At 57.1% G+C, this 21,500-nt stretch overlaps 1 protein-coding gene across 1 annotated transcript in view; it reads left to right on the plus strand.

Moving 5' to 3' along the window:
• The window catches only part of TGM3 (transglutaminase 3), an 83,170-nt gene extending 63,021 nt beyond the window's left edge, over positions 1-20,149 (plus strand). Inside the window, exons 9-14 of the mRNA XM_066384228.1 lie at positions 5,495-5,598; positions 7,934-8,179; positions 12,300-12,605; positions 15,272-15,429; positions 19,148-19,281; positions 19,768-20,149. Coding sequence (XP_066240325.1) covers positions 5,495-5,598; positions 7,934-8,179; positions 12,300-12,605; positions 15,272-15,429; positions 19,148-19,281; positions 19,768-19,915 — 1,096 coding nt within the window. The 3' untranslated portion in view covers positions 19,916-20,149. The remainder of the gene's footprint in view (positions 1-5,494; positions 5,599-7,933; positions 8,180-12,299; positions 12,606-15,271; positions 15,430-19,147; positions 19,282-19,767) is intronic.
• The last annotated feature ends 1,351 nt before the right edge of the window (positions 20,150-21,500 follow it).

Here is a 21,500-nt window from a genome sequence, read left to right on the forward strand (position 1 = left end):
CGCCCCGCCCTGTCTCCGGGGAGGTGGCGCCCGCCGGTTCTGCAGAAGAGCTGTAGGCACCCCACCCCTGAGCCCAGCCCCGGCTCCTGGTGCCATCTCTCCAGGGCCACGGTCACAGCCACGGCCACGCCACTCAACCTCCACCAGGACGTAGCCAGCCCGCCCCGGGCTCCTGGTGCCATCTCTCCAGGGCCACGGTCACAGCCACGGCCACGCCACTCAACCTCCACCAGGACATAGCCAGCCCGCCACGGCCCCTGGTGCCATCTCTCCAGGGCCACGGTCACAGCCACGGCCACGCCACTCAACCTCCACCAGGACGTAGCCAGCCCGCCACGGCCCCAGAACAGCCCGCCCAGCTCTGTGGCCAGGAGACCGAGGCTCCCAGAGTGGCCCCGGGCGCGGAGTCCTTCGGTGCAGAACACACGGTTCAGTGTGGACTTGGGTGTGCCAGGCTCTGCACTGGGCACCGGGCACGGAGGGCGGTGAGATACGGGGACGGCCCCGGAGGTGTTCCTAGCTGCATGAGACGGGCGATCGTGGAGTTTAGAAGTCCAAGAGTTTCCATTCTGCACATGAGTCAGAGATAGCACGGAGGTCTGGTTGGCAGGCTCTAGACCTGTCAGGAAAAAAGAGAGTTTGGGGAGGAAGCTAGAATCTGCATTCGGAAGGACAAAGCTTCTGAACTTACTGGTGGAAAGGGGACCGGAGTGGGGGTCACTTTCCAGCCCAGCTCTCCTAACCCCGATTCAAATACAGGCGTCACTGGAGTGGCTGTCTCCGGGGCGGCTGGTCTGTAGACTTGGGAAGATTTCATTAGCACTGCCGGGTGCAGGGAGGTAGGAGACCCAGCCAGGCCTCTTTGACCAAGCGCCTGGGGTCGCTCTGACACCTACCACCTGTTGTTATCCTGAGCTCCTGCTGCTCAAACCCCTCAGTGAGGCAGGAACGGAGACCAAGTCCCCCCCGAAGTGTGACACACAGGAGGAACAGACCCGGACTCCCGTGGCACGGCAGTGCCCGCGGGCATGTGATAGGCGCATATATTTCAAAGCAAGTGTGAGGAAGGTGCTGGCTTCTGGGTGACGGAGGAGCCAGGGTGTGTCTGTCATCTGCTCTGCCTCAGATTCTCACCTTGCAAATAAGTATTAAAACAGCTACGTACCAATTTTTTTTTTACCAACCCGCCCGTCCCCCGGGGTTCTCTGCCAGGAAGAAAATGGACTTGAAACACGGTTTTAAATCACGTGTTTTTGACCGGACATTATGTGATGAGCCTGTTCCCTCTGTCATTAAGTCATCTGCAAAAAGAAGATTTAAATATATCCTATTCCATTGGGCGGTCAAACTGTAGCTCTTTTCCTGCTGTGACCTTGTCCCTTTCTCTCCTGCTGTGAATAACACGGTGGTGAGCATCCTTACGTGTGCACCTTGACCGGTCTCATAAGAAAAAATCTTCTAGACATGGAATGCCCTGGGTTCAAGGGAATGAACGTTTTAAAGGCGTCTCACATCTGTGGAAGGATTGTAGTAACCGTGTTTCGTTCCAGTAGTGACTAAGGGCATTCTTTCTGCCCCTTCATACCATTGGTTGAATATTATTATTTTTAAATAATACCTGTTTGTTTGCCTCTGGTGGTTTTATCCCTTTCCGCCTTGTCTTAGAGGTGACCGTTTCGCTCCCTGTTCCCTGAAGGACGGAGCAGGGTCATGCGGCCTCTGATAAGTAGGTCAGGAGCAATTGCTAACTCTTGCTGACCGCTGCGTGGTGTAGGGCAGCCTCGTGCACGTGTGCCCACCCCCCACCCACCCCCATCCCCACAGGGAGCCTCGCACGACCTGCAAAACGAAAACAATTCTTTTTCCTGATTTAAAAGAAAATGAATACAGATAACCAAGTAAGAGTCGTTAGTCATCGAACTACCCCAAAGAAAAATGCTGATAGCATGGGCGATCGATCGCTCCTTCTAGACGTTTCATTCTGTTTATACCCACCCACCTTAGATGTCTGTGTGTTGTTGAGTTTTAATTAGCCCAATAGGGTCGAGGTGAGTAGTCTGTTTTATAATTTTTTTTGTTATTCTTCTACATTAAAAAGAATGTAGAGAGACGGTGTAGGCTGGTGGTTTCAAGCGTGGACGCTGCGGCCCTTCTGCCTGGATTGAAATCCCACTCTGCCAAGTTACTCGCTGGGAGACTTTAAACAAGTCACTTGTCGACCCTGGGCCCGTTTTCGGAACCGTCGACTCAGGGTAATAATTATTCCCATCCTAGCGAGTGCTGTGAAGATTAAACGAGTCAGTACAGAGAGCAGCTAGAACGCTTGATCACTTTCTATATGGACACGCGCTGGAGTAGCGACTCGTGTTTACACAATATGCACATTTTCAAGTGTTCACTCATTTTGTAGTTTATAGAACGAGGGAGTAGTAAGTGATTTTCGTTTTAGAAACTGAAAGCATTACCAAAACAGATAACGGAAGACCTCGTTCAACGTGCACCTCCAATCCGTGCGTTTATAGACGCCAAACCATTATCTAAGCCGCGGTCCTCGAAGAGGATAGAGTTACCGGGGACTAGCTCTCGCCGGTGTTTCTTAATGTGTGATTTTCTGAATCCAAACGGGTTCGTCATATCTGCATCTGTCTTTAGAAACCTGCACGTATCCACTGTGACCTACGTGATACTTTGTGGCTTGCGTTTCTCCCCCGAGGATGTGATTTATCAGACAGCGTCCCCTGTAAGGGCGAGCGAGACTCAGCTCACTCTTCTGGGGCAGCGGCCTGATCGCCGGTTGCATGGCTGTGCCACAGTGTATCTGAGTATTACAGCCCTTCCTGATGAACTTTTCCTCCATGGTTTTTTGCCGCCGTGATCGCCGGTTGCATGGCTGGGCCACAGTGTATCCGAGCATTACAGCCCTTCCTGATGAACTTTTCCTCCATGAGCAGCGGCCTGATCGCTGGTTGCATGGCTGTGCTACAATGTATCTGAGCGTTACAGCCCTTCCTGATGAACTTTTCCTCCATGATTTTTTGCGGCCTGATCGCTGGTTGCATGGCTGTGCCACAGTGTATCCGAGCGTTACAGCCCTTCCTGATGAACTTTTCCTCCATGATTTTTTTTTGCTATTACACCCGAGGCACTCACGAGAGTCTTGAGTTACCAGGAGAAATCCTCAGAAGTGAAATTGCCGGCTCGTCGACTCGACAGACTTTTAAATGTCTTTCGTAACTCTTCCCCGGAAATGTCAGGCGCAGTTTAAACTCCCACCAGAGGCGTCAGTCAGGGCTGGTCTCCCCACACCTGGACAGAGCATCACAGAACAGTGTGTACCATCCTACGCCTTCATCTTTGTTAGCCCGACAGGGGCAGTGGTGTCTCTTTGTCATTTCAACTTTCTGTGAACAGTAGTGAGGTTAGAACTATTGTCACCTGTTCAGTGATCGTTGGTCTTGCTTATGAAAACTGCCTGCTCGTTGGCCCTGATTGGCACGTTTGATTCTTTTTGTATTCTGTGTACGTTTCTTACTGATTGGTAAGGACTTTATAATCCTAATATTAGCGTAAGCCTCTGTCTACCATCTATGTTGCAAGTATTTTCCCCCACGTCATTGGCTTCTTTTTTTTTTTTTTCAGTTGTTTTCTCTCTCTTCTTCCGATTGAATAACTTTTACCAATCTATCTCCAAGTATACTGGCTCTTCCTCCATCCTCTCTGTTCTGCTGATAAGCCCATCCATGGAATTATTTAATTTCAGACATTGGTCTTTTTTTCCAGTTAAAATTTTTCATTTGGCTTCCCTTTTTTATAGTTTCTATGTTTCTGCTAAGAACTCCCTTCTTTTATGTGTTATGAGCATATATACTTTTTTTATTTTGTTGAATGAATATATATATACTGTTTTAAAGTCCTTGTTCAATAATTCCAACATCTGGATGATCTAAGGATTAGTCACTGTGAATTGCCTTTTCCCTTGAAGGTTAGTCATGTGTTTCTGGTTCTTCATATCTTGAGTAATTTGGGCTTGCATGCTGGACATTGGGTAATGGCCTGGATTCTGACATTCCGTCCCAGCCGTCCACCTGGGTGAGACTCACGCGGGCACACTCGGTCTCCCCTGTGGCGGGCAGCGAGCCAGGTCTCAGGGCACATCTGTCCATCTTCAGCTGGACCACGTGTCAGCGGCCTCATACCTGCCCCGTTAGGAAACTGATTCCAGACGCTTGGGCAGAGTTTACATATAAATTAGGGTTTCCCTTTCTCCGCTTCTTTCCTTTCTCAGACTTCCCTCCCTCCCCCTCTCTAGTGACCGGGGGCTTACTCAGGCTGCTGGAGTTCTTACTGCCCTGCGCTGGACCCCAACTGCAGCCTAGCCTTAGGGCCAAGTCACCAAAAATGCAGCCTGCTCGTGTTACCCCCTTCCTCCGAGTCTCAGCTGCCTTCCAAGAACCTCCCACTTTGTTCACGCTAGGAATGTCGTCTTGTGCATTTTTACAGTTTCTTGTTACCTGTAGAGGGGAGTCTCCCTATGAACTTACTCTCTACGTTGGGAGCAGCATCACAGTTTGTTTGTTTGTTTGTTTGTTAGGCATATACCTGTTTCATATTGTTATGTAGTCGAATAGATCAGTCTTTTCCTTTATGGCTTCTGAAGTTGGTTCTCTGCTTAAAACGATCTTCTCCACCTCCTGAGTATAAAAAAAAGAAATTGTTTTCTCAAGTTGGCTAGAACCTGGATTTATTTTAGCCTTATGTTTATTTTCTTCTAGTTGAACCTCAGACTGCCAAAGCCAAGGACAGTGTCCTTGCCGTGGGACTGGAGGCAGGGGGGGGGGAGAGGCAGAATCGAGGATGAATAAGACTTTGGCTAATTGGCTGTTCCTGGTGAGAAAGGGGACCAGCGACTGAGACGTATCCCCTCAGGAGACAGGGGGTGTCGCTGCTGAAGAACGTTAGAGGAGTGGCCATTCATCAGTACAGATCTCAACTTGAGCGCTCTGTGGCTCCTTGCCAGACGTGTCGTTCTTACCGCGGTCCCGTTCGTTTTCAGCCCACCCCAAGGAGAGTAGTGTGCCTTCCCAGGATACGCAAGAGGGAGCCGTGCGGGCTTCCCCGCTGGGTCGCCGGCTCTGACCTCGCTCGGCTCTGCTCTTGAGAACGTCGGTAGAACATGATGGTCAAGGACCTGGGTTTCGGAGTTAGGCTTCCCTGGGTCCACACCGATTCTGTGGTATCGTTCGCTGCCTAACTTCCCTGAGCCTCAGTTTCCCCTTCTATGAGATGGGCACAAACACCGTGCCTACTTCACAGCGCCATCAGCATTTCAGTGAGACCACACTTGCCTGGGTTTAGCACAACAGCTGGTGCAGGGCAAACTCCCCCCCCGGTGTGTGTCAGAGCCCCGCACCGCGTGGGATCCGAGGCGTGGTCTCTGCCATTCGCCCGCTGTGTGGCTTTGGGCGAGCTTTGCAGTCTCTGGTTCTGTCTGCAGGAACTTCCACGTCTGGAATGAAGCCTGGTTCGTGCGGAATGACCTGGGCTCCTCGTACAGCGGATGGCAGGTTCTGGACGCCACCCCCCAGGAGAGGAGCCAAGGTAAACCCCCTGCTGGTCCACTGGGGGCCCCCCTCCCCTGGGTGTGGCTCTAAGTCACAGCCTCTCAATTCCTCGCAGTATGAACGGTGGCACAGGAATGTCACCCGAGCCCTCTCCGCCACCGGAAGACACAATAGGATTGAAATGATACTTCCAAAGTCGGTTCCCCCTCCTCATTTTGCTTGGCTCACTCAGGCCGTTATTTAACTATGTGCCTTCCCTGAGCCCACACAGCCGCCATTGCTGCGGTGGATGGAGGCCCTGGCATGTGCCAGGCAACAAGGAAAAGAAGGCGTCCTCGGCCAGTAGTGATTTCCCTGCACCAGCTCTGATAGCCTGTCCCTCCGGCACGGGACTTGCCCATGACCTTCATCAGCAGTTGTTTCCTTCCAACTTAAAAAAAAAAAAAAAATGTCCACGATACACGTCACACGTAACACACCGCTAAAAATCATGGTTAAACCGTTCTCCAAGGACTGGTGATGAAACGTAAGCCCCCCAACTGCAGCCTCTTGACTAGAATGAATGTGACTAGACTTGGGGGGCATCTGGGGATGAGACAGTAACTCTGCAGACATATTCTGGATCACCGTGTTTCCAAACTTTTTCCTGCAACCCCTTCGTGGCTATCAAATCAAGTGAGTGGGTTGTGGCCATCGTTTTAAGAAATGGAATACCCTGGCTTGCCTGGTCAAGGCACATATGGGAGTTGGTGCTTCCTGCTCCTCCCCTTCTCTCTCTCTCTCTCTCTCTCTCTCTCTCCCCCCCTCCTCTCTAAAATGAATAAATTAAAAAAAAAATACTCCTCCCTCTTGGAATGCAGGCCATGTCTGCATGCCCTGGGTTGCAACTGTTTATTTTGGCCCTGGCCGGTTGGCTCAGCGGTAGAGCGTCGGCCTGGCGTGCGGGGGACCCGGGTTCGATTCCCGGCCAGGGCACATAGAAGAAGCGCCCATTTGCTTCTCCACTCCCCCCTCCTTCCTCTCTGTCTCTCTCTTCCCCTCCCACAGCCAAGGCTCCATTGGAGCAAAGATGGCCCGGGCGCTGGGGATGGCTCCTTGGCCTCTGCCCCAGGCGCTAGAGTGGCTCTGGTCGCAACAGAGTGACGCCCCAAGGGGCAGAGCATCGCCCCCTGGTGGGCAGAGCGTCGCCCCTGGTGGGCGTGCCGGGTGGATCCTGGTCGGGCGCATGCGGGAGTTTGTCTGACTGTCTCTCCCTGTTTCCAGCTTCATAAAAATACAAAAAAAAAAAAAAAAGGAAATGGAATAGGATGGTGTGAATGGGGTCAGGGGAAGGGAAGGGAAGGAAAAGAAAAGCCAGCAGAGCGCAGTGGACACAGTCAGTATTGTCCTGCGAAACTCTGGCTTCAGGCTCATCTATGTGCCAAGATGTAAGATCTATTTCTAGATGTCCTAGTTATGGGGGGGGGGGGGGGGAGAGACAGTTGAAGGTGACTGTTCTAGGAACATAAAACTGTGTATATCTTTCCTGTGTATTTGTTTTTATAAACACAAAGAGGAAAATATTCCTCTTTCTGGTCTACTGCACCTTGCTTTTTTTTTTTTTTTTTCCCAGCGGGGCACTTCATGAATGAAACTATATCTATATCTGTATAGCTACATTGACTTTATATTCATCCATCCATTATCTGCCTATCTACTTACTTATCTATCCATCTATCTGCTTACTTACCGATGCACCCATCCATCTATCATATATATATATAATATATATATATATCATTCTATCTATTGAGCTCTCTAGCTCTCTCCCTCTCTCTTATCTATCTATCTATCTATCTATCTATCTATCTATCTATCTATCTATCTATCTATCTGAGCCACCTACACTGAGTGCTAGAGACGGGAGGTGACGGTCAGGTCTTGGGAGCTTAGAGAAGGGTGAGACCCCTGTGGGCTGGGTGTTGGAGGGAGCCTTCCAGGAATGGAGGTGTGATGATTTGGGAAGAATGACTTGCAGACGTGGAAAAGAGGCAACCCTCCACGCCAGACAGCAGACAGCGAGACCAGGGGCCGCGGGTCAGCGTGAAGCGGCACCCGTAGAGAGCAGGACTGGACCGGTCTTTAAGGGGGCGGAGCCTGCGCACGCAGGGTGCCTCCGAAGAAGAGAACGACGGTCTGGGAGGGTCTGTGCTGAGTGTCCCATGAGGGGGCAGGCTGTCGCAGCCCGCAGCCCGAGGAGTTTGGCAGAGTAGAGGCAGTGGAGCTGGGTGGTCCTGAGTGGTCCGCAGAGCAGCCGGCCCTGGGGCGGGCTGTCGCGGACAGAGCCTGGCTTTGGCACGCATCCAACCTCTGCCCACCCCCTTGGCCACTAGGTGTGTTCCAGTGCGGCCCCGCCTCGGTGGCGGCTGTCCGAGAGGGCGACGTGGACCTGGACTACGACATGCCCTTCGTCTTCGCGGAGGTCAACGCCGACCGCATCACCTGGATCTACGACGACTACCGCGACGTCCGGCGGCAGAACTCCTCGGACACGTACACGGTCGGCAAGTACATCAGCACCAAGGCCGTGGGCAGCTACTCCCGCCTGGACGTCACGGAGAAGTACAAGCACCCGGAAGGTAGGAGGGGCGCAGGGCTGGAGGCAGGGAAGGCAGCCTCGCAGCCTCCGGGCGGGCGGGGAAGGGAAGGGAAGGGAAGAGGCCGCGCGCGCACGCGCTCCTCCCGCGCCCTCAGCCAGTTCTACCTGAATGGGAGGGCTGCGCCCCGGCACCCGACGCCCAGCTCCCCAGACGGATTCCAGTGGGGACGGAGCTGGCATGGACAGGCTGGCGCCAGCAGAAGCTTGCCACAGGCCCAGGCAGCTCTCCTGCCGGCTTGCCTCCCGCTGGGTCCCTTTGCCAACCCCACGGATGGGGTGACAGCGCTGTGATTGAAGGGCGTGGGGAGGAACCCCCCAGGGCTTTGGGAGAGACGGTTCAGTCAGCCCACTCCCCTGGCCTCCAAGAAACGCTGGCAGGAACCACAGTTTGAACAAACAAAGGGACAAAGGCCCCCTCCCTCCCCAAAGGCGTGAGGCTGGGCTAGGGTCACCCTAGAGACCGTCCGAGAAGCCGGAGGGGGTGGGACTGCGTTGTGCGTGCGCGTTGCGCGGAGATGGCCCAAGTCCCTGACATCTTAGCTTCCACGTGGGTACTGCCCCTCCCCCACCCCCAAGGTCACCAGGAAGACCACCTGGTGCTGCTCTGTTTTGAAATTGCTATCCGAGTCCGCAGCCTCTTTAAGGATTCTCCACAGTGACCGGGGAGCTCTGCATTTGACGGTGCCATTCATTTTCAGAAATAGCCCAGAGTAAATGAATGTTTGCTCTAGTAGCAGGTCATGGTGTCACTCTTTTTTTTTTTTTTTTCTGAAGCTGGAAACGGGGAGAGACAGTCAGACAGACTCCTGCATGTGCCCGACCAGGATCCACCTGGCACGCCCACCAGGGGGCGACGCTCTGCCCACCAGGGGGCGATGCTCTGCCCCTCCGGGGCGTCACTCTGCCGCGACCAGAGCCACTCTAGTGCCTGGGGCAGAGGCCAAGGATCCATCCCCAGCGCCCGGGCATCTTTGCTCCAATGGAGCCTTGGCTGTGGGAGGGGAAGAGAGAGACAGAGAGGAAGGAGGGGGAGGGGTGGAGAAGCAGATGGGCGCTTCTCCTGTGTGCCCTGGCCGGGAATCGAACCCGGGTCCCCCTCACGCCAGGCCGATGCTCTACCGCTGAGCCAACTGGCCAGGGCATGGTGTCACTCTTTAACGGGGCCAGCATTGCACTCTCTCCAAAACGCTTTGGGATAGTGGCCTCAGGGGGTCCTCACAGTTGGTTCTGAGGGTCAAGGAAGGTGCTCCTTATAAAGGTGGCCACAGGACGTCCTCAGGTCAGCCTTGAAACTCTGTGCACCTGCTGGCTGTCGGTGCCGGCTGCGGTCTACCTGCAGGGAGAGCGGAGCGCAGGAGATGGGGTCTGTCTCCAAGCTCCCGGGGGTGAGCCCTCGGGCCGGTGGTTTTCGTGGATGTGTTGAGACACAGCTTCAGGGCAGTGAGATTGGGGCTCTCCACGTGGTCCCTTCCGTCTCTGCTGGCCATTCCCACAGCCCTGGGGGTCCGAGGGCCCTTCTCTCAGTCGATAAAACAGGGCCTGGGACCTCCCCAAGTGCCTGCTCTGTCCTCAGCTCCAGGGAGGTGACAGAGATCACTCAGATGGGACCCCTGCCTGGGCACAGCTCCCAGGCCAGGGGATAGCAGGTGTAGGACAAGCATTTTCGACGATGCCATGACGTCGAAACAAGTGCAGAGCCCGGGGAACACGTCACCCCGGGGCAGGAGGTGAACCCCAGTCCTACCGCTTAGGACGGAGGGGTGCAGGGTTCCCAGGATCCCTCTGATCCCTCCTCCCCTCCCTCGCTCGTGAAACGACAGTAGTGATGCCTGTCATCGGAATACACGAGCTGGTGTCCGGAAAGCGCCAAGGGGCTTCCTACAGAGCGGCGACGTTGTTCACCAACTTACACACCTGCAGCCTCACTGGACTGGTGGCTGCCGACGTGACTTCTGAAGCACACTGCTTACAGCAGGGGTCCCCAAACTACGGCCCCCTGAGGCCATTTATCCGGCCCCCGCCGCACACCCGGAAGGGGCACCTCTTTCATTGGTGGTCAGTGAAAGGAGCATAGTTCCCATTGAAATACTGGTCAGTTTGTTGATTTAAGTTTACTTGTTCTCTATTTTAAATATTGTATTCGTTCTCATTTTGTTTTTTTACTTTAAAATAAGATATGTGTAGTGTGCATAGGGATTTGTTCATAGTTTTTTTATAGTCCGGCCCTCCAACAGTCTGAGGGACAGTGAACTGGCCCCCTGTGTAAAAAGTTTGGGGACCCCTGGCTTACAGGATTCTGTGGGGTGCCTTATCTCACTGTCCCGTCTTGGAGACTCTGGCTGTCCCAGTCAGACCTCCCCTAAGCGATGGGATGGGGCCAGGGGGTCGCTAGGTGGGGGGGAAATCCCTGCGGGGCCCCTTGGCAACGTGCCCAGCCCCCCGACCTGGTCGCAGGATTCTTCATCCTGCCTGTTTTGCTCAAGTTCTCTTTTACCCGTTGATGCCAGTTTGGTCTCTGAGGGCCCCGGGGAGGCAAAGCTCATAAAATGGGTTGCTAAGCGTTTATGCAATAGCAATACCAAGGGAGAAAACAGTAGCAGGTGAGTAAGCCCAGCAGGTGACCTATATAGGTATCTAGGCTCTGAGCCTCGTTGTACAAACACGCCTGCTTCAAGGTCCTGGGCGCAGAAGGCTCAGCGGCCTGCACAGACATCAGCCTGGGTGTGGACTTACGGCTCGGCTGGAGAATGGGACGGCACCGGGAGGAGCCCAGCCCACCGGGAGCTATCAGCTTGGGTAATCTGGCCGCCTGGCTCCTTTGCAAGTCGGGTGTGTGGTGTGGGAGGGACCTTGGGCGACGGGTCCTGAGGACTGGCCTCTCTCTGCCTCTAATCCCCAGATTAGACTAATCGCTCCGGCCTGGCCCTTCCCCTCTTAGGGACTTTGTTCTAACGTCAGATGGGCTTGGATAAGCTGGACTTATCCTCTCTGAGTTCTCCGCCAGTGACCTGTCACTTACGGGAAAGACCTCCTTAAGTTGTCAGAGTGCTTTTAAGAAGTCATCCGGCGTCTTAACGTTTTGCCACGTTGGTTGGGGGCAGGTTGGGGTGGGTGGGGGGGGGAGGGGTTGTGAGTATGGTCTGCAGATTGAAACCTGGTAAATTCTCCTTTGTGTACCTCTGTGTGTGTTCCGTGTTCCTTCCTGGAAGGTCAGCACCTTCTCACTGATAGGGGGTCAAGGCAGTGGCCTAATGTGAAGGAAGTGGTAAACATTGGCTCGGACGCGTGGAGTTGATTACTTAGCTCTTAGCACCCAAGAGCCATGATTTCTAATGGACATCATGGCCATTCTCCTGGGTACTGTTTATACCGTCACACTCACTCAGCAGGACCCACGATCTGACCAAAAAAAACAAAAAAACCTGTCCTTTGTGTTTTTCACACCTGAACTCTCGTGACAATTTCAACTAGTAACTTGGAACTCTGCCAACCACGGGAAGTCCTTGTCAGCTGACTTGGACAAAAGGGCCACTCATCAGCTCTGAAAGCGCCTTCAGAAACCAAATAGAACAAGGTGGTTCAGCGGTTTGGGAAGGAAAAGAATGAATGAAGTCTATTCTAAATCATACCTATCTTCTTTCTTTCCTGTTTATGAACTCACTCTCACCTTTTCAGCCCGGTTGTTATTTGTGTTTAAATGATCTGTTTGCTCTTTAAGTCTTACAAGGGACTTTTCTCTCCAAAAAAAAAAAAGAGAAAAGAAATCTAACTTAATCGACCTAAGCAAAACACCAGGTCGCATAGCCATTCTACACAGCGGCCGACAGAGCTTTGCCGACGGCTCCCCAGAAATCTCAAGCCAGTTGGAAAAGTGCCGCCGGCCAGCTGGTCTGTGACCCGACGTGCAGGCGGGGGAGGGACACGGAGAGCCGGGGAGGCCGGATACCTGCTTGGATCAGAATCTTTGTGCGGCAGCAGAACCAGTATTCATCCCAGGCCACCTGTCCAGGCAGGGCCCTGGCCTTTGTCCAGGCTGTGCCCGCCTCCCTGAGCTGCTTCCTTCTTTTCCTCCCCCCCCCCCCGCCCTCCCCCGCGCGCAGGGTCCAGACAGGAGCGCCAGGTGTTCAACAAGGCCATGGGGAAACTGAAGCCCAACAGAACGTTTGGCCCCACGTCGGCCGAGGGCGAGAGGGAGGAGCGGGAGCCCAGCATCTCCGGCACGTTCAAGGTCAACGGCATCCTGGAGGTGGGCAAAGACGTCCACCTGTCCCTGATCCTCAAAAACCTGACCAGCGACATGAGGACAGTGACGGTGAACATGACAGCCTGGACCATCGTCTACAACGGCACCCTGCTTCACGAGGCGTGGAAGGAGTCCATCACCGTCTCTCTGGACCCGGAAGAAGGTAAGGCGTCCCGTCCGTCCCGTGGGGCTGGGGAGGCGCCCGCCCGAGGTCGCCGGGGTTCCGTCGGGGCGGGCGGGCGGGAGGCTTCCCGCTGCAGCCGACGCCGGCCGGAAGGAGCCTCACACGACCTCGGTGGTGAAAGCCTGGGGTTTGGAGGTTTTGTAACTTTCTGCCGTGGCGCACGGTGCAAGTCCAGGGTGGTGCCAGCCCAGATTCCTGCCCGCCCTGGATGAGGAAGCAGGGAGTCTTGGGCAACGAATGCACATGCCTCATCATCCCTGACAGCAGCGCTTTCCAGCGGGGGGTGCCGCGGCACCTGGGTGTGTGCTGCAGGGGTTCCGACAGCGTGCGGAGCCTGACTGCTCAGTCCGGGCCGCTGACCTCTCTTCCCTCAGGTTGTCAGATTAAAAAAAAACAACAACTGGCAACAGCCAACCCAACAATAGCCACCCAGGGTGAATGAAGCAAAGTGTATCTTTTTGTTGTTGTCAGATCAGCAAAAAGTCTAGCTTTTTGTGCCACAGAACCTAGGACTCAGTTTATGTTGTGCCTTGAGGTGGGAAAGGTTGGCAATCCCTGCCTTCCAAGAGTATATACCATGACCTCATCTGACCTTCTAGAAAGAATAGATTCTAGTATTATCCCCATTTCACTGAGGCCAAAACTGATGCCTGGAGAGTTTTGACTCTCGCTTTAAGAAATGAAGTGTCATCGTAGCTAGTCAGCGGGTCTTGGTCCCGGGCGTCCTGGTGCAAAATCGGACGCTCCCCTCGGCTCCTAGGCTCTGTGGCTGCCACACACCCCCTCCTGCCACCCCGCCCGTCCCCACGGTCCGCCACTTTTAAAGGTCAGAGCCCAGAAGGATTGCAACACACGGGCGGGGTTTTGACCCCTCGCCGAACGCATTGTCCAGCGGCTGCCCCTGGTGGGCGGGGAGTGGGGGTGAGTGGCAGCCAGAGTGGGGGTGAGTGGAGTCCAGACTCACCCCCACTGGTGTCAGTGACGGGTTTTCTCGGAGGTCTGAGGCTTTGGGAAGAACAGCAGCACAGACCGAAAAAATTAAATGAAATGCAAGGAGCACAGGTAGGTGGAGCAGAGAATGTCTGGTGCCCAGGGAAGGATTAGAACGCAGGTGTGCCCACGCTGGTCAAAACCCCTCAAGCACGGTTATGAAAAGCTGGAACTTACCAAGCAGATTAGCCAGGGTGGGGTGGATTTGCTCCACAGAGGGAACTCATAAAAACCGATTAATTACACAGTCCATCTTGAAAAGAATTCTGTGTGCGGAGAGCCCGGGATGTGTTACAACGTGTCGGAGGGCGGCATTGCCCCGGCCACCCGACTCCTCACAGAGCTTTGAGCAGAGACCTTGCCCCACGGCCGGCTGTTTACCTTTCTCACGGGAGGGGCTACCTCTGCAGGCCTGGGGTCAGTGCAGGGAAGGACACGGGTCAGAGAAAGACGCACTTCTGCCAGAGGCGGCAAAGGGAGATAGGAAGGGAGGAGGTGAAGCGGTCTCGGAGGCCTGACGCCGTCACCTACGTTCTGGGGGACCCTGTTAGTCCTAGTCCCCCTTCCCTTTTCCAGAAGGGAGCCTCAGGCTTCCCTGTCTGAGAGGCCGGGCCAGTTGATGCCAGGGCGTGTTATCATCACACGGGAGGGGGAAGGGGACAGTCCGGGCCGATTCCTCCGGGCACTAAGGGCAGAGCTGACGTCCTCCCCGCGGTCTTACCTCAGAGGGGGACCTGACGCTGTGGGGGCCAGGCACCCCCCGGGCCAGCCGGCATGACCACGGAGGGAGAGGCGGGGGTGCCGTGGACCCTGGAGGACGGGGCCGGAGAGGGTCTGGGCGCTTGGAGAGTGGCCAGAAAGATAAAGAACGGCTGAGGAAGGCACTTTCCACAGACAATGTGCCCGTTCTGGCCACAGGAACTGTGAGGAGCACCGGGGTTCTTTTCAGGGAGAGGTGGGGCGGGCCCAGACTGGGGACCCTGAGCTGCGTTCAGCGGGGAGCCCCGGGAGACTCTGGAAGTGATGTGGCCTGATGGGGGTGGGGAGTTCTTTTAAAGCCCTCCCTGGGCGGATGTATGTGTGCGGATGACCTGGAAGCAGGACAGTCCAGAGGGGGCGGGGTGGGGGGCGGGGTGGGGGGGTGTCAGATGCTGTCCAGGCTCCGAGGCGACCTGGGAGGGCCCTAAGCACTCCCTCTGCCAGTCCCTGGCTTCCCTTCCTCGTCCCTATTGTGCTGTCATGGTCATTGTCATCACCACCTGACAGTCAGCTAACCTTCCAGTGCCCCCCCCCCCCCCGCCCCTTAGAAGGAAACTTGCCCTCTGAAGTTTTCTGGACGTGGAGAAAGCTTCAGGCCCTCCAAGCCCATCCTGCTGGGAGTCGGCCCAGCCGGCCAGAGTCCTGGTCTCCCCCTGGGCCCCCTGCCTGGAGCCCGCCCAGGACAGGGTGTGGCGTTTCCCTGCAGGGCCTGGCCTGAGGCAGGGAGGGCCCGGTCAAGCCCTGGGCCGCAGACATTGCTGGCCCGGTCAGGCCCTGGGCCGCAGACATTGCTGGCCAGCTGGCGCTGACCCGGCTTGGCCTCGGCTCTGAAGGGGGTCTCAGGAGCCAGTCCCCACTCCCTCTCACTCTGCTGCCTGCCTCCCCCCCCCTTCCAGAAACGCAGCACCCCGTGAAGATCACCTACGCGCAGTACGAGAAGTACCTGAAGGCGGACAACATGATCCGGATCACGGCCGTGTGCCAGGCCTCCGACGAGGCCGAGGTGGTGGTGGCGAGGGACGTCATCCTGGACAACCCCACCCTGACCCTGGAGGTAAAGGGGCGGCGAAGGGGAGCCCCCCGCAGCCAGCCCACCCGCCCCCGTGCGCCACAGCCGTCCCAGACCACCGGCAAGGCCCTTCCCTGCAGGAAGGGGCAGAGGGCGGGGCCAAGCTCAGGTCCAGCCTCTGCCAAATGGCCCGGCCAAGAGATCTTGCTCAGACCAGTAATAATACCCCTGCTCCCTGACGGGTGAGATAAACAGGCACATTGCCCCGTGGCTTCGTCGGTTCTAGTTCTAGACCCACTTAGTGCTGAGCACCTGCTGTGTTCTGGGCCACGCCAGGCTCGGGAATCTCAGAGGGGGCACCGGGGATGGGTCCCATCTGAAGGACACACTGTGGAGCAGGTCAGCAGTGGGCACCACTCACTCTCTAGAGCCCGGAGTTAGAGACTAGTGGACGCTCAGGAGCCTAGTCTCATGCCTGCATGTTCTGCCACCTCGCACAGGAGAAAACCAAAGCCCAGAGGCGAGGAGGCAGGAGCTAGTTATGGCCAGAGCCTGGCTTTTAGAGCTCAGGCCCCGGGACTCCCAGCTGAGGACACTTTTTTCTTATCTTTTTTCTGAAGTGAGAAGCGAGGAGGCAGGGAAACAGACTTCCACATGAGCCTGACCGGGATCCACCCGGCATGCCCACCAGGGGGTGATGCTCTGCCCATCTGGGGCGCTGCTCCGTTGTAACTGGAGCCACTCTAACGCCTGAGGCGGAGGCCATGGAGCCATCCTCAGCACCCAGGCCAACTTTGCTCCCAGTGGAGCCTTGGCTGCGGGAGGGGAAGAGAGAGACAGAGAGGAAGGAGAGGGGGAGGGGTAGAGAAGCAGATGGGCGCTTCTCCTGTGTGCCCTGGCCGGGAATTGAACCCGGGATTTCCACACGCTGGGCTGATGCTCTACCACTGAGCCAACCAGCCAGGACCCTTTTCAGGGTGCCCAGGCACGTCCGCAGCCAGCAGCGGTATCTTCACAGTGGTTAGGAATGAGCTGCCTGTGTCTCTGCTTCTGGTTATGGTCTCTCTCCCAGGAGCCCAGGCCGTGGGGGCTTGGAAGTCTGAGGAAGGCACCTAAGACCACCCTGTCCCTTCCTAGACCCAGGGATGTACTTGTGCTGACTCCAAGCCTGTCCCTGATCTCCAGCCCCTGGGTCTTACCAGCCCCTGCCCCCCCCCCCTTTCCCCACCAGCCGGGGCTGGAGGACACGGTAGGCAGACAGCACAGAGCTGAGGGGCTGGAGCTGGCAGGCAGGGACAACCAGAGGAGAGAGGGCCTTCCCGTGAGGGACCCCGGAGAGCCTCCTGGGTCAGGCATCCGCTGTCTCCGCCACCTGCCTCTCCCGTCCGGACAGCCAGCGCCTTCCTGAGTTCTGTCTCCGCGCCACCAGCCTCCCAAGCCCCAAACTTCTGAAGGAGCCGGATAACTGTGGCTGCCCCTGTCCCACCCCTCCCGAAGCCGCACTCTCGCTGCGGGGGTTTCTGACCTCAGACAGAGATCGGGGGGACCCAGGATGCCCACTCCCAGGCGGCTAGCCTGCAGATGAGCCCTTTCACGGTCCCTGTGAGCCCGGTCTGGGCTTTGGACTGTGCGGGGTGGTCCCCCCCTGCGGGGACTAGGGAGCCAGCGCCAGCACAGGGGAGAGCAGGGCCGGCGGTAGTCCGGATGCTGGGCCCTGTAACGGTGTATCCAGGCCCCGCCATTTCTCAGCAGGGACCCCGAGTGAGTCCCTTGATCTCTGCGTCTCAGTTGCTCCAACTCTGTCCCCGGGGATGATAAACCACTTCCCCGGCAGGGTACACTCCCCTCAGGGAGGACGTCCTGACATCACACGCCCCTGCCCCCGATTAGGCCTGGTCCCCCGCTCAGACACCCTCGGAGCCTGTGCCCTCTCACTTCACAGCGTTTGTCCTGGTGGAACCGACCCCCTCGTTGCTGCGACTGCTCGGTGGCAGTCTCCCACCAGACGTGAGCTCCCAGGGCTCTCCTATTGACTCTTGCCACTCATCCTTACAGCGACCGTTTTGCTTCTCTGGGGCACCTTTGTGTGAACTTCCTCCCCCGGCACATCTGCCCTCCGCGCTGGCCTGCAGGGAGCCAGGACATCTCTGTCTCGGCTGAAGGCAGGAACGGCACAGCCCGTTCAGAGCGGGCACGCGCCAAGGTTTAAACTCACGAGGGCGATCCGTGCAAAAAGACAAAGACAGGAATCGGGGCAACACCCCGTTCTCCCCCCTGGCACTGATAGACAGTGCGCACAGAGGACCTTCCGCAGCAGTCAGACCGTGAACTCTGAGGATCGTTCCGAAGGGTGATCCAGCCTGCGGGAACTGTGAGCCACGGGCCGTTAGACACAGGCTCCGGGGGGCTCCCCCTGCTCTCCTTTGGGGTGCCTGGAGAGACTGGGGCCCATGGGACTGGGTGGTAAAACAGCAATACAGAAAGAAAAACAAACGCAGGAAAATCTAGTGAATATCCGTGTGTGGAGAACGTGGCACCCCGGGGGGTGGCCTTGTTGCGACCCAGTGGCATCATATTAGGATTCACCCTTCAGATTGTGTCGTACTCTTCAGCGAGCCCCGGGGGAGAAATTACAGTATCGATCGCGGTCCCTAAGATGTTTCAGTGACGTACAAACTGCCGGGAGCTGCCGCAGAGCCCCAGCGAGAAGAGCAAAGGAACCCGCGAGGGCCTGGCTTTTCCGTCCGTCTGAACCGCCGCTTTATTGCCGTAAAACGGTCGCTGTAAGGATGAGTGGCAAGAAAAAGGAAAAGGAAAAAAATAAATAAAAAGCATAAAAGCAGCCCTCCTGTTGCGCTCCTCAAAAGGAGAAGAAAGGAAACCTACAAGCCGCACAATTTCAGTTCCTCCTCCTAAGACGCTCTCTTCCCGGCCCCTCCGGTAGCCAGTAGCCGAGAAGAAGGCCTCTAGAAGGAACGACAAGTGTGTGCGGTCAGGGGAAGAGACCGAGGCCCGTTGTGTCTGCGTCCCCGCTGACCGCCAGCTCCCTCCCGCCTCCGGGAGCGCCCGTGGTCCAGGTTCCGTTTCCCACGGGAGACCTTGGTCTCTCCGGCCCCTGGCCCAGGACCGCAGGACACTGGAGCCCTGTTCCGACCGCAGCATGTGGCCTGTGGGGCAGTCCCGGCTCCGGGAGTTCAGAAGGGCGTTGTACCAGGCGGGGTGTCATCGGAGGAGAAGGACCCGCGTGGAGGCGGGGGGCCCCACGGACACCATGTCCCGTGGAAAGGAGGGGGTCTAAAAAACCCAGAGCCTCCCAGGGCGGGGCTCCCAGGCTGGGAGGGGGCGGCAGAGCCTGTGAGCGGAGCTCTGAGAAGAGCGCTGTTCTGAGGGTCAGAGTGAAACCTCGGCCCACCCTCCCAGCGGCCCGCAGTGGCACCAGGCTGTCTGTCCTGGGAAGAAGCGGCCTCCCTTCCCAGGATGAAACGGAAAGGGGGTCCGAGGAGGAGCCAGCAGGGAAGCTAAACCCCTCTCAGCCACTCCCGCGTGCCCCCTCGTCCCCCTGCCTAAGCCTGGGCGTCCCGTCTGTGGCGCGGAGGACGTAGCCACTTCCGACGGTCCTCCCTGCCCTCGCCCTCCGTGGCGTCCTCACGCACACGCCCCCCCCCCTAGTCGCCCGCCCAGCCCCGTGGGCTCTCCCCGCACTCGCGGCAGGGGAGACAGACGGGCAGGCGGCCCTGCCCTGACTCCGCCCCCTCTCCCGCAGCTGCTGGACCAGGCCCAGGTGCGGAAGCCCGTGAACGTGCAGATGCTCTTTGCCAACCCGCTGGATGAGCCCGTGAAGAACTGCGTGCTGATGGTGGAGGGCAGCGGCCTGCTGCTGGGCAGCCTCAGGATCGAGTGAGTCCCAGGCCCAGGCCCGGGGGCGTGGCGGGGGGGGGGGGGTCCCCGTGGGGCGTGGCCGGAGGGGCCCCGGGGGGCGTGGCGGGACGGGGACTGAGGGGGCTCCTCCTGGAGCGAAGCCAACCTGCTGTCGTGCTGTCGCCTCTGCCGGAGAATGCGCCCGGGGCCATGCTTGTTTGCATTGGTTTTGGAAGCTCACCAAACCTGAACTTTTGGGAAGTCTGAGTCACCAGAGCTGGCAGCTAGCTGCTCCTTGGGGCTTAACAGAGTTGGGAGCTCACGGGACCCCCCCCCCCCCCCCGCTGATGGGTCCTTGGGCTGGAGGGGCCCAGTGGCCCGGGGCAGCAGCTAAAGGGAGCTGAAGCAGCCATGACCTTGTCCAGCCCCCCAGCAGAGCAGGACGGGAGGCCGCCACCGAGGCCTCTCCAGCCTGCGGTCTGTGAATTTCACCCCCAACACTGATTCGTGTCCTCCCCCCACCAGTGTGCCCAACCTGCGCCCCAAGGAGCGGTCCCGGGTACGGTTTGAGATCATGCCCACGCGGAGCGGCACCAAGCAGCTGCTGGCTGACTTCTCCTGCAACAAGTTCCCCGCAATCAAGGCCATGCTGTCGGTGGACGTGGCGGAGTGAAGGGCCCGGGCGGCCCCGCACAGACTTGGGTACCACGGAGCAGGCAGGGCTCGGCCGGCCGTCCAGCCTGGGAGACAGACCCACTCCGTCCCCCCAAGGCTGCCTGGACGGGGAGCTCCAGCCTTCCAGCAAGCCCCACCCCCACCCCACTCACTCCCAGGCTGGGCTGGCTCCACCCTGACCTGAGACTCGATCACTTGGGCAGCTCTGCTCTCCGGCCGTCCCTCCCTGGGGCCTCTGCTCAGACCTCTTCTCCACCAGTGACACAGGAGGGGGGGGGCGCCTGACCCCGCGACTCCCTGAGCAGATGCGGACGGTCTGGACCGTGGGCTGATCCCTAGCCTGCCGTCAGGACATTTCTGCTCCTCCCTTGGTCCGCTGTGGAGGGGAGGGGACGGTGGGCCCTATGTCATGACACTCACCTCCTTACACTCAAAATAAATATTGAAGAGAGCACACCCACACAGCACCGACTCTGTAAGACTGCTGCTTCGCCGGAGGTGGGACAGGGGAAGAGAGGGGCTGGGGCCATGTCCTTCCTGAGACGGGATGACCTTTGGAGGTGGGCACGTAACCCGGTTCTGACAAACGGGACATAAATAGGAAAGTTTTCTGAAAGGCTTTGGGGAAAAGATTCAAACCCGTCCCCCACCCCCGCCAAAAAAAATAAGAAATTAGAGGCAGAGAAGTCCTGCCCCCCCCCTTTTTTTCTTTCATTTTGAAGAGTGTCCGATCCTGACAATGTCTGGGGCAATGGCAGTCACTTGTGTCAACATGAGGGGAAGACCAAATAGACAGAACAAGGAAATGACTCAGAGCGCCGACGTTGACAATACATCTAAATAACCAGCTCTAGACCTGCCAATCTCTAGACCCACTATTAAGTGGCACAATGTATGTTCTTATGGTCTAAGACACTTTTCGTTGGGTACATGAAAATTAAAGGCTTCCTGACTGACTCACCGACACCACCACCACCACCGTGAAGGAGTCTGCCATGCGCCGGGCACTGTCCCGGAGCCGGGCGTCCAGAAATGAAGCAGCCCCAGTTCCTGCCGGGGAGGAGCATGTGTCATTCAGAAGACGCACAGAGCCGTGACCCGCACCTTGTTCCTCCCTCTGCCTCCATTCAAAACCCGTCCCCTCCACATCCTCGCTGTGTGAGCCTGATCAAGCTGCCGGGCCTCTCTTTCCCTAGTCGTCCTGTGTGATAAAAATCAGGATGATAAGAATAGAAGCTGTCTCATGGGAATTTCATATGCCCCGTGTTTGGTAAAGATTCATTAACAAAAAAGCTGGGGGGGGGGGGGAGAAAAGCTCATAGACCCCAGACAGCAGTGTGGTGATTGGCGGGGGGTGGGGGGAGATGAAGGAAGGGGTAAGGAGGACACATGGCGGCCGATGGCTGAAGACTGGACGTGGGGACAGTGAACACAGCACAGTGCACAGAGATGGGCTGTAGCATTGGGCGCCTGCCCCCTGGATGATCGTGTGAACCGGGTGGGTTGGCTGAGGCTTTACCAGACCTGCATGGCAGTCTGAGCTCCCCCTTGCCCATTGAAAAAGGCCGTACCCACCCCACCCC

This window comes from Saccopteryx leptura, chromosome 5 (genome assembly GCF_036850995.1).
Source record: "Saccopteryx leptura isolate mSacLep1 chromosome 5, mSacLep1_pri_phased_curated, whole genome shotgun sequence".
NCBI lineage: Eukaryota > Metazoa > Chordata > Mammalia > Chiroptera > Emballonuridae > Saccopteryx > Saccopteryx leptura.